This window comes from Somniosus microcephalus, chromosome 7, assembly GCF_052327205.1.
Source record: "Somniosus microcephalus isolate GS21.2 chromosome 7, FLI_Smic_1.0, whole genome shotgun sequence".
Classification (NCBI taxonomy): Eukaryota; Metazoa; Chordata; class Chondrichthyes; order Squaliformes; family Somniosidae; genus Somniosus; species Somniosus microcephalus.
Window position 1 is genome coordinate 56,832,364 of NC_140993.1, and position 19,809 is coordinate 56,852,172.

The 19,809-nt window shown below is 47.3% G+C and overlaps 1 protein-coding gene across 1 annotated transcript in view; it reads right to left on the reverse strand.

Annotated features, from left to right (window-relative positions):
• tg (thyroglobulin) overlaps positions 1-19,809 on the reverse strand; it is a 604,630-nt gene that overhangs the window by 407,820 nt on the left and 177,001 nt on the right. The window contains exons 28-29 of the mRNA XM_085993935.1: positions 17,122-17,259; positions 16,340-16,519 (exon numbers count right to left, since the gene is read on the reverse strand). Coding sequence (XP_085850061.1) covers positions 16,340-16,519; positions 17,122-17,259 — 318 coding nt within the window. The remainder of the gene's footprint in view (positions 1-16,339; positions 16,520-17,121; positions 17,260-19,809) is intronic.

Consider the following 19,809-nt stretch of genomic DNA (forward strand, 5'->3'; position numbering starts at 1 on the left):
TTATGAAATGATACTAGGCGGCCTGCTGGTGCCGCTGTCCAGGGAGAGTATAAATACTCGGGCATGGGCCCAGCTTGCACAGGACATTCTTTAACAGGAACTAGTGAAGGACACAACTAGATCTCCATGTTGAAAAACAGTTGATTAAAGCTTTGTTTAATACTTTGACCAAGTGCCTAGTAGTTTTCTTACGTCACGGCTTGAGTTGCAAAGCTCTAGAGCTTGCTGGTCAATTTACACTGTTCCGCCGTTTGCTTTGCACAAACAGCATCTCGCCCTTAGACTTGCTGGATTTGCACATTAATTGCCCATTAAACTCGCCAAAGAAAGTCAAGTCTGGTAATTAACTGCATAAGTACCTTTTTACCGATGTGATAATTATTAATGCAATGCCAATCAACCCCTCTGGCCCAGAAATTGAACAATTTAAACTGTCGTGTCTCATTCCTTCAGGTGGTAAATTGTTCTTGGAGATTTTAAAAATGTCAAATTTTAAATTTTTATATTTCATTACTTTTCCTTTCTGTCACATTTCTCTCTCTCCTTATCCAATCTTTCTTTCCCTCTCTTTATTTTTCCTTCTGTACCTGATCTGACTCAAATTTACCCTCCTCCTCAGTCATTCCGCTGTTGCTTTTAAATTCCTTAAATCTCATTGTCAAGGAGATACACTGTTGGTTCCACCGTTCGCTAAGGTCCCAGATGCCCTGTTGCCCTCAGCACGGTGTTATCAGCTCGCACTTCCAGCAAGTTACGCCGCAAAACATTTTTTAGATAAGGGTGCAGAAAAAAGCCTAACAAACAGGGCATGCCACCAGATGCCCCTTTCCAGAAAGATCCGGCCCAATGTTTTGTCACGGAAGACACAGTTCCTTTAATAAACAAGTCCTGCGTTTTTGTGCTCCCAGATGCTACTTATTGCTGACTTCAGGTGATGCAGCGATGAAAACAATACAATCTATTTGTGGGAACGTTTCCTGGATTAAAAAGAACCTCTGCAGTTTTCACCTCCGCATGCTCCACCCTCTTAAACAAAAATATCTGAAACAGGACTGGCTTTAGGACACCGAGGTTTCCTCAAAACCAGTTTCTAGTTAAAAAAAAACACAGAAACACATGGTCTGAATCCCTCACAACTATGCTTTGTGCGGCTCTCAGGGCTACCAGACTCCAGTATACCTGTTGCTATCATCTGACTTGGGGTTTTTCAAGGAAACTGATCCCAGCTGTTTAAATAGGAATGAAAATGCCTCACTGTCTCCATGGGCAACGCATAAAAACAAGGTTTGAGTTCGGGTCCAAGGGGGGGTTCCTTTCAGCCTCGATCAGCTTGTTTAAATTGTGACGACACAGCGTGAGAGAGAATGAAACTACGGAAATGTAAACTCTCGCCTATGTCCTGTCATGCAGTAATTAGCAAAGCAGGGAGGGAGGAAGAGGAGAGTGCTTTGGTATGGTGAGGGGAGTCCATCAAACACTTATTGGCCATTATTAAGAGCTCAGGATCTGGAACGGATGTAAAAACATGCTCTAAATGACAATTATCTCAAATGCCATTAAGCCACTCAATATGTTTTTCAGCATTAAACCAAGGAAATTAGATTTAAGTACAGTTCACAGTGCTTTAAAAGGGCAGCACGTTCATGAAAAAGTATTTGGCATAAGCTGGACGGATGGCTCAGTGGAAGAGTGCACAGGCCGCTGTGGTACTGAGTCACACACAAACTGGCCGATGTGGTACTAAGCCACACACACACTAACCGGTGTGGTACTGAGTCACACACAAACTGGCCGATGTGGTACTGAGCCACACACACACTAACCGGTGTGGTACTGAGTCACACACAAACTGGCCGATGTGGTACTGAGCCACACACACACTAACCGGTGCGGTACTAAGCCACACACAAACTGGCCGATGTGGTACTGAGCCACACACACACTAACCGGTGCAGTACTGAGCCACACACAAACTGGCCGATGTGGTACTGAGCCACACACACACTAACCGGTGCAGTACTGAGCCACACACAAACTGGCCGGTGCGGTACTGAGCCACACACACACTAACCGGTGCAGTACTGAGTCACACACACACTAACCGGTGCAGTACTGAGCCACACACAAACTGGCCGATGTGGTACTGAGCCACACACACACTGGCCGGTGCGGTACTGAGCCACACACACACTAACCGGTGCAGTACTGAGCCACACACACACTAGCCAGTGCGGTACTGAGTCACACACACACTGGCCGATGTGGTACTGAGCCACACACACACTGGCCGGTGTGGTACTGAGCCCCACACACACTGGCCGGTGTGGTACTGAGCCACACACACACTAACCGGTGCAGTACTGAGTCACACACACACTAACCGGTGCGGTACTGAGCCACACACACACTAGCCAGTGCGGTACTGAGTCACACACACACTGGCCGGTGTGGTACTGAGTCACACACACACTGGCCGGTGTGGTACTGAGTCACACACACACTGGCCGGTGCGGTACTGAGTCACACACACACTAACCGGTGCAGTACTGAGCCACACACACACTAGCCAGTGCGGTACTGAGTCACACACACACTGGCCGGTGTGGTACTGAGCCACACACACACTGGCCGGTGCGGTACTGAGTCACACACACACTAACCGGTGCAGTACTGAGCCACACACACACTGGCCGGTGCGGTACTGAGCCACACACACACTAGCCAGTGCGGTACTGAGCCACACACACACTAGCCAGTGCGGTACTGAGCCACACACACACTAGCCAGTGCGGTACTGAGCCACACACAAACTGGCCGCTGTGGTACTGAGTCACACACACACTGGCCAATGAGGTACTGAGCCACACTCACACTGGCCAATGAGGTACTGAGCCACACACACACTGGCCAATGAGGTACTGAGCCCCACACACAGTGGCCAATGAGGTACAGAGCCACACACACGCTGGCCAATGAGGTACTGAGTCACACACACACTGGCCGATGTGGTACTGAGTCACACACACACTGGCCAATGAGGTACTGAGCCCCACACACAGTGGCCAATGAGGTACTGAGTCACACACACGCTGGCCAATGAGGTACTGAGTCACACACACAGTGGCCAATGAGGTACAGAGTCACACACACAGTGGCCAATGAGGTACTGAGTCACACACACGCTGGCCAATGAGGTACTGAGTCACACACACACTGGCCAATGAGGTACTGAGCCACACACACACTAACCAGTGCGGTACTGAGCCACACACACACTGACCGGTGCGGTACTGAGCCACATACACACTGGCTGGTGTGGTACTGAGCCACACACACACTAACCAATGAGGTACTGAGCCACACACACACTAACCAATGAGGTACTGAGCCACACACACACTGACCGGTGCGGTACTGAGCCACACACACACTGGCCAATGAGGTACTGAGTCACACACACACTGGCCAATGAGGTACTGAGCCACACACACAGTGGCCGATGAGGTACTGAGCCACACACACACTGGCCGATGTGGTACTGAGCCACACACACGCTGGCCAATGAGGTACTGAGCCACACACACACTGGCCAATGAGGTACTGAGCCACACACACACTGGCCGGTGTGGTACTGAGCCACACAAACACTGGCCAATGAGGTACTGAGCCACACACACACTGGCCAATGAGGTAATTGTTAGATCCGTGATTCTGAGAGTATGATGTTTTTCAATAACCACACGGATGCTGTAACTTAACAATCAACAGGTGTTGACTGGAGTAGGGTATTCTCAAGACTGGGGTACAGAGGCATGCTCAAGGCTTATATACAGGTGTGTTCACTGCCGGTACTACAGTATACAGGAGCTGTAAAAGTAGTTCTCTCTTAAAGATACATACACTACAATTCCTCCCCTTTTAGATTAGCAGTACCCATAATATTCAAATAACAATTAACACTTGAACATGCACATTAAACAACAATAGTCCATTTATAGATTCAGTCTTTGGGGCGGCTTCCTGATCCATTCGGGATAGCGCCTTTCCTGCGGTTCTTGTTCTTGGTGCGGAGGCGATTCTGGCCCCTTTTCGTCGGTTAGTTCATCGGTTTCCACTGCTACTGGTTCTGAGGTAGATGCTACCGGTATGTCGGGTTCACCCCCAGGTACGCGAGACATGGGGTTGACTCGTTCCTGTGACGCTAAGATCTGATCGACGTGGCGTCTCACAATGTTCTCCCTGACATCCACTGTGTACATTAATGGCCCCTGTCTTGTGCATATCGTTCCGGATTGCCATTTCTCTGTTCGGTAGTCACGGGCCAAGACTGGATGTCCTACGTTGAAGCTCCTTGTCGGCTTCGAATTGATGTGCTGGAATTGTTTATCCTCAACATTTCTTCGCACATTTGGTCTGAGCAAATCCAGACAATATCTCAACCTTCGGTTAAAGAACATCATGGCCGGGGTCTGGTTGGTAACTGCATGTGTCGCATTTCTGTAGGCTAATAAGAAATTGTCCACCTTATGCTGTAGTGGAATTTCATCGTCGCACATGGCCTTTATCGCCTTTTTAAAGGTTTGTACGAACCTCTCAGCCAATCCATTTGTGGCTGGATGATACGGGGCGGATGTGTAATGCCTTACCGCATTCCTTCTCATGCATTTCCGAAACTCTTCGGACACAAACTGTGGTCCATTATCAGAGCAAATCTGCTCTGGCAAGCCGTTCCTGGCAAATATGGTCCGTAGGACTGCAATCGTTTTCTCTGTAGTGGTTGAGGACATTTTTATCACCTCAGGCCATTTCGAGTGAGCATCCACTGCTATTAAGAACATTGAGTCCATGAATGGACAAGCAAAATCAATATGCACCCATTGCCATGGAGAGGAGGGCCACTCCCATGGGTGTAGAGGGGCATGTGGTGATGCATTTTGGACCTTCTGGCATCCTGAGCAGCTCTTGATTAGGTCCTCGATTTGTTGATCGATTCCCGGCCACCACACATAAGCCCGAGCAAGGCTTTTCATTTTCACCCCTCCCAGATGACCTTCATGAAGCTCATTTAGCACTCTCTCCCTTAACTTGGGTGGAATCACCACTCTGGATCCACACATCACTGTCCCCTGGCATACTGACAGCTGTTCTCTTCTGGATGAGAATGCTGGCAACAGTGAGTCGCCATGTGTTGGCCATCCCCTCACCGTCAAATCATATACCCGAGACAGCGTCGGATCAATGCGGGTCTCCTTCTCTATATCCGCGTTAGTTACTGGCAATCGTTCAATTATCGACGAATAAAATATTTCGATAGGGTCCACTGCTGCTGCTTCCTCCACAGTAGGCAGTGGCAGGCGTGATAGCCCATCAGCGTTTCCATGCTGTTTCGTGCCTTTATATTCTATTTCATATTGATTTGCCCCTAGAAACAGGGACCATCTTTGTAACCGTTGTGCAGTCATCACCGGAACGCCCTTCTTTGGATTAAAGATGGAGACAAGTGGTTGGTGGTCAGTCAGCAAGGTGAACTTCTGCCCATGCAGATAGTGGTTGAATTTTTTTACTCCCCATACTAGGCTGAGGGCCTCCCTGTCAATCTGGGCATAGTTGCGCTCGGCTGAGGTTAGTGACCGAGACGCAAAGTCTACTGGCCTCTCCAACCCGTCTGGGAATTTGTGCAACAGCACCACTCCAATCCCATAGGGTGATGCATCACATGCCAAACGAATTGATAGTGCTGGGTTGAAATGGGCCAACACCTCTTTTGATGTGATCAATTCTTTGCACTTCTGGAAAGCTCGTTTACGTTCGTCATTCCACTTCCATGGTACCCCTGCTTGCAGTAGGGTGTTCAGTGGGTGTAATACCGTAGACAAATTTGGTAAGAACTTATGGTAGTAGTTTACCAGCCCGAGGAACGACCTCAGTTGTGACACATTTTCCGGTGCTGGAGCCTTGACTACTGCCTCAATCTTTTCAGGGGACTTATGTAACCCCTCTTCATCGATAACGTGGCCACAATACGAGATCTGCTTCTGGAAAAACTCGCACTTGTGGCGATTAGCTCATAGCCCATATTCCTTTAATCTGGTGAGCACCTTCTCCAGGTTGGCGAGGTGATCACTGTCATTTTCGCCCGTGACCAGGATGTCGTCCAAATAACACTGGGTCCCTGGAATCCCTTGCAGGACTTGATCCATCGCCCTTTGCCAAATTGCCGGAGCCGATGCTACCCCGAACACCAGCCGGTTGTATTGGTAGAGACCTTTATGAGGTATTGTTTCGAGGCTTCTTCTACCTCCACTTGCAAGTTCGCCTGGGCTAGATCAATTTTGGTGAAGCATTTACCTCCAGATAGTGAGGCGAAAATATCCTCAATTCGTGGAAGTGGATATTGTACCGTGTGAAGGACTGGGTTCACTGTCACCTTAAATCCCCACAGATGCGGACCTTCTTTGGTTCCCCAGGCGTATTACTCAATGACCTCTTCATTACAGGAACGATGGGTGTAGCCCACCCGCTCCAGTCTACTTTGGACAGTACTCCTGAACGTTCCAAACCTTCCAGCTCTGCTTCGACGGCTGGTCTGATCGCATAAGGCACTGGTCTGGCCTTAAGAAACTTTGGGCTTGCATTTTCCTCTATTTTAATCGTTGCTGTTATGCCTTTTAGTGTTCCGAGTCCCTCCTGGAACACTTCTTTTGCGTCAGTTAGCACTTTTGACAGTCGTCCAGGTGTGACATCGTCATCCTTTTAGGCCTCAACCTTCAGTGCCTGTATGGAATGCCAATCTAATTGTATCTTCCAGATCCATTCACATCCTAGTAGTGGTGGTCCCCCATCTGGCAATACATATAAGTCCATTTTAGGTATTTCCTGGCCTTTGTATATCACTTTCACCCTTATTTTTCCTTTGGGGTAGACTTTTTGCCCCGCGTACGTCTTCAAGACAATCTCTGTAGCCTTCAAGGGTATATGTGAAAATAGCCGCTTGTAGTCCCTTTGGTTTATGACTGTTAGGGCTGATCCTGTGTCCAATTCCATTTTCACTTGGACGCCGTCTATCTTGAGTGTAACCCAGATAGTCTGGTGATCCTCCATTTTGGTTACCTTATGTAGTTTCAGACAACCCAGCTCCTTGCTTCCGGAGTCTGTATCACTTTTCTGTTCATCTGAACTACTGTCCATCACCTTATGTACCTTTTTGTACTTCTCCTGTGGAGATTTCTTGCTGTTGGTTTTCTTCCCAGACCTGCAGACTCTTGCTATGTGTCCTGCTTTTCCACACTGTCTACACACTTGGTCCTTGAACCAACAATCCTTCTGGTCATGTGTTGTTCTGCCGCAGCAATAACACTTCCCTGTTACATAGGACATTTCATTGGTGCCATATTCTTGCGGTCTCCGTTGTATCTCTGCAGCGCCCCTTGCGGCTGCTTTGTGTGATACTGCCATGCTGAAAGCCTTGTCCAGCGTAAGATCCTTTTCTGATAGAAGCCGTTTCTGGGTTCCTTCACTTTGAAGACCACACACAAACTTGTCCCTTAACGTATCTGCTAGTCCCACTCCAAACTGGCAGTGTTTCGATAGCTTGCGCAGTTCCGTTAAGAACTCAGCATTGCTTTCGTCTTTATGTTGGTTCCTTTTATGGAACTTAAATCTTTCTGCTATCAGCAGCGGTGTGGGGTTTAAGTGGTCCTGTAGGATTTCCACTATGCTTTCAAAATTCTTATTCACGGGCTTCTCTGGGGTTATTAGTTTTCACAGTAAGCCATAAGTTTTTGCACCCATGGAATTTAACAAAACCAGTGCTTTCCTAGCATCTGGCACTTCATTCGCCCTGCAGTGCACCTCAACACGTTCCACATATGTCGCCCAATCTTCGACTTCATTGTCGAACGTAGAGATACTGCCACTCTTCGGCATCCCTGGGTGTGATTTAACTGTCAATAATGGTGTCTCCCGTGCTCTCCCTTCTTCTCCACTGGCACAAAATGGTGTCTCCCGCGCTTTCCTTTCTTCCCGCGCTCGCCCTTCTTCTCCGCTGCGGCTTCTAAAATGGGCGTCTCCCGCGCTCTTCCTTCTTCTCCGCGGCTCAATGGCGTCTCCCGCGCTCTCCCTTCTTCTCCCCGCAGACACTGTTCAGCCCTTGAGCCCTGGCTGTGCTCTGCACGTTTTTTGTTTTTTTTTCTGTGCGCCTTTCCCATTTCCGCCGCTCGGTCCTGAACCCGGCTGCTGCTTTACCCTCTCTCTCTCCATTTTGTTTTTCCTCGATGCCGCTCGGTTTTCAACCCCCGGCTGCGCCCTGTGCGCTTCACCCTCTCTCTTACCCCATCGACGCTGCTCGGCTTTTTCTCTGCCGTCGGTCGGCTCCAGCCGCCGCTGTCCGGGAAGGGTCTGCACTGTACCTGTTGTCAGTCTGTTGCTGATCGTCATGGCTGGGGAACCAAGCCCGGCTCTCCACAGCCTCCCCTGCGATGTTCACTCTCTGCCGGATGACTGGGCGGTTGCTCATGGTCGACGCCCGTGCTTCTGGCCTCGACTTTCTTCCACCGCCCTCCCTGGAGTGAATCCTCGAAGGGAAATACAGAGTTGCAGGTAGATTCGAATCGACACTCGTCGTCACTGTTAGATCCGTGATTCTGAGAGTATGATGTTTTTCAATAACTACACGGATGCTGTAACTTAACAATCAACAGGTATTTACTGGAGTAGGGTAGTCTCAAGACTGGGGTACAGAGGCATGCTCAAGGCTTATATACAGGTGTGGTCACTGCCGATACTACAGTATACAGGAGCTGTAAAAGTAGTTCTCTCTTAAAAAGATACATACACTACAGTACTGAGCCACACACACGCTGGCCAATGAGGTACTGAGCCACACACACACTGGCCAATGAGGTACTGAGCCACACACACACTGGCCAATGAGGTACTGAGCCACATACACACTAGAAAGGTCACAATCAGGCTGTGCTGAGTTAGCCAATCATTTAAAGAAGAAAATATTAAAGGGTACAGGGAAAGAGCAGGGGAATGGGTTTCGAGCAGATTGTGGGAAGCTAGCACTGACACAGCCACAATAAAACGAATGGCCTTTCTTCTGTACAATTTAACATTTTTTTTTACAAATTCCCAGCAGAAATCGATAGAAACTGTATCCAAACAACAACTTACACTCAAATGACTAATGCGGCAGTAATTTTGTGGGGTTTCTCCCAATCTTTTTGGTGGAATATTGGCAGAAACCCCAGAGAAACAGGGTTTGTTACTGACAGAAATACATCATTTAACATATTTTCCATTGTAAATGCCTTAGCAATGATAGGCATCAGAACACCATTCGTTTCCTTGCGTCCTAGATTGCTAAAAACTGTGATATAAAATGGAGACTATTCATTTACCTCCCAAACCATTGACCTCCGCTTCCTAAAAGGACGAGGGCAGCAGGTGTGTGGGAGCACCATCACCTCCAAGTCTCCCTCCAAGTCACGCACTAATCCAATTTGCACATATATCGCCATTCCTTCATTGTCGCTGGATCATAATCCTGGAATTTATGAACTAACAGCACTGTGGGAGCACCTTCACCACACAGACTGCTGCAGTTCAAGAAGAAGCTGTACCTTTTCACTCTGTCAGCCATGGCTCAGTGGGTAGCACACTCGCCTCTGAGGTTGTAAGTTCAAATCGCCACGCCAGGGACTTGAGCACATAAATCTAGGCTGACAGTGCAGTGCTGAGGGAGTGCTGCACTGTCAGACGTGCCATATTTTGGATGAGACGTTAAGCCGAGGCCCCGTCTGCTCTCTCAGGTGGACGTAAAAGATCCCATGGCACTATTTCGAAAATGAGTAGGGGAGTTAGCCCCGGTGTCCTGGCCAATATTTATGCCTCAAACAACATAACAAAAAAACAGTTTATCTGGTCATTATCACATTGCTGTTTGTGGGAGTTTCCTGTGTGCAAATTGGCGGTCGTGTTTCCCATCTTACAACAGTGACTACACTCCAAAAGTACAGCCAATGGCTGTAAAGTGCTTTGAGACGTCCGGTGGTTGTGAAAGGCGCTATATAAATGCAAGTCTTTCTTTCTTTCTTTTCAAGGGCAACTAGGGATGGGCAATAACTGCAGGTCTGCCAGTGATGCCCATACCAGAGAATTAAAAAAACCATCGTGCAACTGATTACTGAACTATCGACTGTACTTGGCCCTGTGAAAAGGATTGGCACCACTGGCCATATAACCCTGTGGCAATGCCTCAGCAGTTCCCCTCGCGGGCAACTTGGTGGGACTACAAATACCACAATTGCTTTGCTGACCCTGAACCTTGATGAACTGTGGGGGCTCAGGCCAGAGATAAGTTGGCGCGTGGGATTTCCAGGCCAATATTCTAACTGCGGCCCAACCAATGTTACACAAAGTTTTAGCATTACCTCGTTGCTTGTACTTTATGCTCCGACTTATAAAACCTAAGATCCCACATGCTTTACCTGGCAGCTTTATCAACTTGTGTTCCCATTTTTAAAGATATGTGTCTCTGAACCCTTGGCCGGAATTTCCCCCTAAAAAAAAAATGGGTGGGTATGGAGTGTGGGGGTAAATAAAGTATTAAAAATGGGATTCTTGACCTGATCCCACCTCCAACCTGCCCACTTTCAGTTTTAACGGTAGCGGGATAGGGGTGGGGCAGGACGGGGGCGACCAACCCGATCCCAGGGAGTGGAACATCAATTTAAATATTATAATGAGGCTGGAAACCTCTTTTTTCCTGTCCATTTTGAATTTAACTGCATGTGGACAGGTTTCACACAATTCGTGAAACCCGGCAGTTAAACCGAGGCGGGGACTGCTGCAGCCAAAGGTAAGTGCCTTTACACCTACCTCCTGGATCCAGGGTCCCTGCCTAACCCACCTCCCACGAGCGGAGACCCCCTCACGAGGCCTCCGATCAACACCCCAGGCCTCCTCCCCCCCCCCCATTAATGATGCTGAGGCTGGCCACAATCCTTCAGTGGCCGGCCCTGATCCTCTCTCCCCGCTGCTGATCCCCAGCCAACCCCCCGCCCCTCTGCCCCCCATCCCCCAACATCCATCCCTGATCCCCGATCTATCCCATGCCGATCCTCGAACGCCCCTCCCGCTCCATGGCACCCCCCCCGCCGATCCCCGACCCCCCCCTCCAATCCCCGACCTCCCGCCCGTCGATCCTCCAACCTCCCCCTGCCGATCCCGACCTCCCCCCCCCATCCCCGATAGTGCCCTCCCCCGGACCGACCCCTCGCTCCCTCTCCACATCTGAAGGCCTACCCGCCAGCAGCCAGCCAGCCTCTCAATCTGGCTGGCTGAGGGCAGGAATCCGAGGCCTCACATGAAAATCTGGCCCAGCCTTTAAAGTCGGCAGGGCCTGCAGGAAACCCAGCTTCCTGGGTTTCCCGCCCGCCTCGGAGGCCCCCTAGCCCCAGCCCGCCTACCTGGAGAAAATTCAGGCCCTTTTCTCTCCACTCCTCTGCTCCTTTTAAGGTGTAGTGTATTTATTGTATTTTTCCTCTTCTTAATCACCTTCCAAAAATGTATTAGTTCAGTCCTTACCAACTGGATACCTTCAAGTGACGTCTTATCTCAGGAAACCTGTCTCTGCTTGATCCTGTAGTCTCATCTTATTATATTCATCTTTTAGCTCAACATTTCCATTCCTACTTACCTGTGAGAACCTTTACTGAATAATGCCAAGTGAAGCAAGACTTATTTGAGAATCACTAATAAAGAAATGACTAATCTGGAATGACTTTATTTCATGAAGGCCTAACCCACTGGGCCTCAAACGGATAAATAAGTGCATAAATGATCAAATTCATTGCTGGATAGAATAAATAAATGAATGTTTTGTACAAATAATAATTCACCAGTTGAGTAGAATGACTGAATAAACTGTCTGAATTAAATGTTAAATTGCGTGACAGCAATGAATCAATAATTATTTGACTACAAAAAAAGAAATAAGCCACTGATTGGAGAAGGTGTATAATAAATTATATTTAAGAAGTGATTAATTGCCTGTCTAAAATAAACAAAATCTGCAATAAATAAGTTGCTGGAATGCCCAGAGGATCTGAGTCAGCTTCCTGAGTTGTTCAATCCACATACCAAGTTGACCTCTTTCTAGAAGTTGTTCCTCCAGCTCTGTTCCCCAGCTAAGGTTTAGCTTGGCTCATGCCTGCCAGTTCCTTCCACTAGTGGTTCGAGTCAGCTGTCCCCTGTTCCTTCTGATCTTCCTTCTTTTCCCGCAGTTTTCTTCCTTCGTCTGTATTGGAATCGTTTCCCCTCCCAAACTGCTTCCCCATCAGCTTCCCATTTCCAATTTGCAGAGCCTTCATGCTAGCAAGTCTACCACTCAAAATTCAGACGCTGCTGAACTCAACAGCTTTATTGCCAACCCTCTGCTTTTCCGACCCTCGAAGCTATTTGCACTCGGGGTGCGGGACGGGGAGTGGGGGGGTGGCGGTGGCATGGGCAGGAAACAGCTGACTGTTGAACAGTAGCACAAGTGTAGGTGGGCGAGAGGGGAACAGCTGAGGCATGGCCGCAGAGTTATATGGCCAGTGGTTCCAGTCTTTTTCACATGGCTGAGTACAGTCGATCGTTCAGTAATCAGTTGCTCTATGTTTTTTTTAATTCACTGGTATGGGCGTCACTGGCAGGCCTGCATTTATTGCCCATCCCCTAAATCTTTTTCAGAGAGATTTAGGTGTCCTCGTACAGGAAACACAGAAAGTTAGCATGCAGGTACAGCAAACAATTAGGAAGGCAAATGGTATGTTAGCCTTTATTGCAAGGGGGTTGGAGTACAAGAGTAAGGAAGTCTTACTACAATTGTACAGAGCTTTGGTGAGACCACACCTGGAGTACTGTTTTAGTCTCCATATCTGAGAAAGGACATACATGCCTTAGAGGCAGTGCAACGAAGGTTCACTAGACTGATCCCTGGGATGAGAGGGTTGTCCTATGAGGAGAGACTGAGTAGATTGGGCCTATACACTCTGGAGTTTAGAAGAATGGGAGGTGATCTCATTGAAACATATAAGAATCTGAGGATTCTGACAGGTTAGATGCTGAGAGATTGTTTCCCCTGGCTGGAGTGTCTAGAACTAGGGGGCATAGTCTCAGGATAAGGAGTCGGTCTTTTAAGACTGAGATAAGGAGGAATTTCTTCACTCAGAGGGCTGTGAATCTTTGGAATTCTCTACCGCAAAGGGCTGAATTGTTGAGTATATTCAAGGCTGAGATAGATCGATTTTTGGACTCTAGGGGAATCAAGGGATATGGGGATTGGGCAGGAAAGTGGAGTTGAGGTCGAAGATCAGCCATGATCTTATTGAGTGGCAGAGCAGGCTTGGAAGGCCATATGGCCTACTCCTGCTCCTAATTCTTACGTTCGTATGTTCTTATGTTCTTAAACAGCACAAGGATTGTGGGGCGATTTTGAAGCTGGAGAAATCATATAGCAGGGACTGGACCACATGAGTTGCATGGATGGGAGTCTGAAAAGATAACTCTGCTTTCGGAAAGCACGAGTAGTCAGCAACTATTAAATTCAGAACTATCAGGGGGTCTCTGTACTGCCTCCTGTCCCTACGCCAATGTTTGGTCTCCCACTTACTTCCCTTCCTCATTAACTTCCTCGACCTGAGGGGTGACTACCTCCTGTAATGTGCATTTCAGGAACCCTTCAGTCTCCTGTATGTGAAGGAGTGTCCCCAGCTGCTCCTCGAGCTCGGAACCTTTGAGCGCACGTGGTTAGCACAGACACACAGTGAACAGAGGAGACACTTTTCCAGCAGTCTCCTGTGCACCAAGTCATCAGGTCTGCCAAGTGACATAAAGCAATGGCCTGCTCTAACAACCTCTCAACCTTCTCTTCTCCAGTGAGAACATGCCCAATTTACAGGTTCTTGATATGGTTAACACAGATACTCATAAAGCACCACAGACCAGACACTATTGCTTGAGGGAAAACGGCAGTGCTAAATTTGAAAATCAGCCTGGTAATCCATCACTAGACGGTGGTTTGGTTCTTTAAACAGTTCTTTATGAAATGTTTTTGTAAAGTATTAATTATTTCCTCTGAAATCAAAACATACAACTTCAATACATTAGCTGGAACTGAGAATGGAGGACTAGAGGCCATGAGAACAAAATTAAGCAACTGCAAATTAGAAGGAACTTACTCTCCCCATGTACAGAGAATCAGATATGTGAAATAGACTCCGGAAGGCAAGTACAGGACTCTTCAGACAAGGAGTGATCAAAACTTGGCACTATCTTCCAGGGCAGGAATGGATGGCCTGCATCACATGCACAGTCTGGGGACAGAGCCAATATGAGATGAGATCTGTTCGGGCGCAGAGATCGATGGATGGGCGTAAAAGAGGAAGGAAATTCGAGGGTAGGGTAATCACATAAGAACATAAGAAATAGGAGCAGGAGTAGGCCATTCGGCCCCTCGAGCCTGCTCCGCCATTCAATGAGATCATGGCTGATCTTCTGCCTCAACTCCATTCACCGGCCCTATCGCCATATCCCTTGATGCCCTTACTGGTCAGAAATCTATCGACTTCTGTTTTGAATATACCCAATGACTGAGCCTCCACAGCCCTCTGGGGTAGAGAATTCCAAAGATTCACCACCCTCTGTGTGAAGAAATTTCTTCTCATCTCAGTCCTGAATGGCCGACCCCTTATTCTGAGGCTGTGGCCCCTGGTTCTAGACTCCCCAGCCAAGGGAAACATTCTCCCAGCGTCCATCCTATCAAGCCCTGTAATAATTGTGTATGCTTCAATGAGATCCTCTCTCATTCTTCTGAATTCAAGAGAATACAGGCTTAGTTTACTCAATCTTTTCTCATACGACAGTCCCGCCATCCCATGAATCAATCGCGTGAACCTTCGTGCGTAACACACTTGCGCCCGAGTTTTACTTTGGGTATTTGTTCACGCCCTGATTATACATTTCTCTGGGGGCAGATGCACAGGGGTGTCGATTATATAATCCATGCTTGTGGATCTCCCTTGGTGCTGCTCACAGGTAGTTCAGGCCTGAGGTGCAGTTTCTGATTTTTACCACAGCCCTGCTGTGAGGTCCCGGAAACGTTCCGATCTGAAGCAGCCTCCTCGCTGTGGCCCCGACTGAGACACTGGCGATGAAAAAGAAGACTGACGGAAGTTCACGACAGACACTGCGGTAAATGTGCACGATGGGACAGCCTCCTTCGGGGCATCTGCAGTTTTATGTGCTATTTGTAAATGACCAATCATGTCCCATGCAGTTTTCTCCAAGGAGAATCTTTTTTCCTGAATACCAAATAAATGAAAAAGAGCCCCTAGCAGCGCTCCACAAATAATTATAGTCTGAGATTTGGCTAAAGTTGCAATGCACTGAGAATAAATGAATAAAGTCGGGCTGAATAACACAGCTCCCCCTGAAACATCTCTGAACAGCCAAGTGACCCCACTACGCCTGTTGTGTCTTATCCAATTGCGTTCTGAGTTGTTGAGACATGGCGTCACTTCTTCGCGCTCTGTCATGTCAAATCCCCACATGTACTTTCCAGCAAGAGTTACTGAATAATGGCCGGGTGAGAGAACTCCTACTGATGTTATAGAGTCATAGAGTCATAGAGTTTTACAGCACAGAAAGAGGCCCTTCGGCCCATCGTGTCTGCGCCGCCCATCCATCCCTGTCTTTCCCCCTTCTTAGCCTAAGGCCAGGTTAACAATTGTAGCACTCCCGTCACCTCAGATGAGCTCAGCTACGTTTGTATAAATAGAATTACATAGAAATTAAATAGAATTACATACAATTACATACAGTGACAGAATTACATTACATTACGTACAATTTCAACACGGAAACAGGTCTTTTGGCTCAATGAGTCTATGTTGGTGTTTATCCTCATGCAAGCAATTGTCCTAATCCCACATGCCCACCCAGTTCTATATCCTGTTATTCCCTTTTCCTTCAACCACCTATTCATAGACGTTGACAATCAGTAACTCTGATAGTGCATTCCACAGCCTCACAACACTCGATGTATAAAGGTTTCTCCTGCTCTCTGTCCTAAATCGCTTACAGTTAATCTTGTATTTATGTTCCCTCATTCTAGACCCCTCAACTGCTAGAAGCAGTCCGTTTCTATGTATTGCATCCCTTCACAAAAACCAATTATCAATTGTGGGACCATCCTGATCTGCATGCTATTTGGGTGCTATGCTATGGTGAGTGTTCCCTTTATTCTAAAACCCATACTCTAATCAATGTAAAGCAGCATCGAGTGACTCACCCTTCTTCCTGTACAGTACTTGTGGTTCCTCAGGTAGGACAAGGCTGCAGTTCATTGCAGAAGACTCAGGGTCACGACTAGGTTGGCAAAGCTGCGTGTCCGGGTACAGCACACATTCATAATGCAGGGTCCTGCTGTCACGTAAAGATGCCACCTTGCAAAATTTCTCCTCTGTACAACCTGAAAAGAAAATGGAGAAACCAGCTCAGTGATCAACAAAAACAATCGGTGAACTCTATCCCATTTCAATTGGGCCAGTTTGGGCACTCCAATGAACACCTGACACCCTTAGTTTAAAGCGGGGCAAACGTGAGCCTGGTTACTTTGAGTGTAATGCTCTGCATTTCCTGCCCCCTGGAAGAGTTGGAACTTGAGCTAAGGTGTCAGCTGTGACTCAGTGGGTAGCGCACTGGCCTCTGAGTCAAAAGGTTGTGGAGTTTTCCCTGGGGTCCTGGCCAATATTGAATGCTCAACCAACATCACAGATAAACGGATTATCTGGTCATTATCGCAGTGCTGTTTGTGGGATCTTGCTGTGAGCAAACTGGCTGCCGTGTTTCCTACATTACAACAGTGACTACACTTCAAGGGTATGTCATTGGCTGTAAAGTGCTTTGGGACAACCTGAGCTTGTGAAAGGTTCTATATAAGTACAAGTTCTTTTTAAAGTTCTTTCCTTAACTTTGGTGGTTCCGGACCAAAATTTCAGCTTTAAAATCAGGGATAAAGACACAAAATCGATTAAAAATAAATAAGCGATAGATCTAAACTGGATTACTTACGTGCCAGGCACCACAGCTCAGCCTGTGCAGTTGGAAACTGATGTTTGAAGAGCTGGTAACGTTGGTTCGGAACAGACTGGTTCAGATCTACTCGGACAAGCCGGGAGTCCAGTCGTGTGAAAAGTTCCCTAGTGGTTTCTAATCAACACAGAGAGCAAGTTTTAAATCCACATTAACCCCTAAACCCATCATCTAAAGCTTTCACATATTAACGACTACCATCTTTTTCATGCATAGAATCATAGAATCATAGAAAGTTACAGCACAGAAGGAGGCCATTTCGGCCCATCGTGTCCACACCGACCAGCCTAATCCTACTTCCCAGCTCTTGGTCCATAACCCTGCAGGTTACAGCATCCCAAGTGCACATCCAAGTACTTTTAAAATGTGGCTAGGGTTCCTGCCTCTACCACCCTTTCAGGCAGTGAGTTCCAGACCCCCACAACCCTCTGGGTGAAGAAAGTTCCCGTCAAAACCTTCCCCCAATTACTTTAAATCTCTGCCCCCTTGTTTTTGACCCCTCTACTAAGGGAAATAGGTCTGTAAGAGCCCCCTATTTTCTTGCTCCAGTAGTATAGTCCGACACCCCCTTCATTCTTGCCACAATGGAACAGTCCCTAAGCCACACATGGGTGCAGCCATTTTACAGTTTAAACTGCACGTGGTGAAAGAGGCAGAAGCTGTGAGGTTTGGAGCAGTACAGTTTTTGACCATGTTCGTTTATACGTGTTTGCTTTGTAATTCCGTTTGTTAAGTGTTATAGTAAACAGTTTAAAAGACAAAGCTACGTTTGGGAACGTTTTATTTCGACACGCGTCTACTCGTTGTTAAAGGCCCCACAGCTCAGTGGCCCGCCTGTTTGGAAACTAAGAAGCGCCACTACAAGGTCCTTTCTATCCACTTTATCTAGGCCCCTCATAATTATATACACCTCAATAAGGTCTCCCCTCAGCCTCCTCTGTTCCAAGGAAAACAGACCCAGCCTATCCAGTCTTTCCTCATAGCTAAGATTCTCTACTCCCGGCAGCATCCTTGTAAATCTCCTCTGTACCCTCTCTAGTGCAATCACACCTTTCCTGTAATGTGGTGACCAGAACTGCACGCAGTACTCCAGCTGAGGCCTAACTAGTGTTCTATACAATTGAAGCATAACCCTCCTGCTCTTGTATTGTATGCCACAGCTAATAAAGGCAAGTATTCCGTATGCCTTCTTAACTAACTTATCTACTTGGCCTGCTACCTTCAGGGATCTGTGGACATGCACTCCAAGGTCCCTTTGTTCCTCTACACTACTCAGTGTCCTACCATTTAATGTGTATTCCCTTTCTTTGTTAGCCCTCCCCAAATGCATTACCTCACACTTCTCCGGATTGAATTCCATTTGCCACTGTTCTGCCCACCTGCCTATCTTCCTACAGTCTACAGCTTCCTTCTTCAGTATCAACCACACAGCCAATTTTAGTATCATCTGCAAACTCCTTAATCATACCCCCTATATTCAAGTCAAGATTGTTGATATATACCACAAAAAGCAAGGGACCTAGTACTGAACCCTGCGGAACCCCACTGGAAACAGCCTTCCAGTCACAAAAACATCCATCAACCATTACCCTCTGCTTCCTGTCTCCGAGCCAGTTTTGAATCCAACTTGACACTTTGCCTTGGATCCCATGGGCGTTTAACTTCATGACCAGTCTGCCATGTGGAACCTTATCAAAAGCCTTGCTAAAGTCCATATACGCTACATCAAATGCACTACCCTCATCTACCCTCCTTGTTACCTCCTCAGAGAATTCAATCAAGTTTGTCAGACACGGCCTTCCCTTAACAAATCCGTACTGACTATCCTTGATTAATCCGTGTCTTTCTAAATGAAGATTTATCCTGTCCTTCAGAATTCTTTCCAATAATTTTCCTACCACCGAGGTTAGCCTGACTGGCCTGTAATTACTCGGTCTATCCTTTTCTCCCTTTTTAAACAAGGGTACCACATTAGCAGTCCTCCAGTCCTCCAGCACCACACCTGAAGCCAGAGAGAACTGAAAAATGATGGTCAAGGCCTCTGCTATTTCCTCTTTTGCTTCGCTTAACAACCTGGGATACATTTCATCTGGGCCTGGGGATTTATCCACTTTTAAAGCTGCTAAACCCCTTAATACTTCCTCTCTCACTATGTTTATTTCATCTAATATTTCACACTCCTCCCCACCCGATAGCAATGTCTGCTTCGCCCCTCTCCTTTGTGAAAACAGGCGCAAAGTATTCATTAAGCACCCTACCGACGTCTCCCGCCTCCACACACAGATTACCCTCATGGTCTCTAATAGGCCCTACCCTTTCTTTAATTATCCTCTTACTCTTAATATATTTATAAAACATGCATCCAAAATAACAAAATACACCTGTGTATCTGAAAGTATCTGGGCCAGAACAAGGACCTCCGCGTTTCCGGGTTTCCTCCCACCACAACCGTGCTCCCCCGCTCCCTCCCGCCTCCTGTTAATATCGGGGCCTACTTGTCAGTTATTCCAGTGAAGATATTAACCGATTTAAAATAAACAGGTTAACTCCTTCCCTAAAATAGCAAACAAAAGAACATGTAGTCATTTAAGATCCAATGGAAGTTTTCAAAATTATGAGCGACTTAGATAAGGTAAATGGGGGAAATTTATTTCCACTGGTTACTAG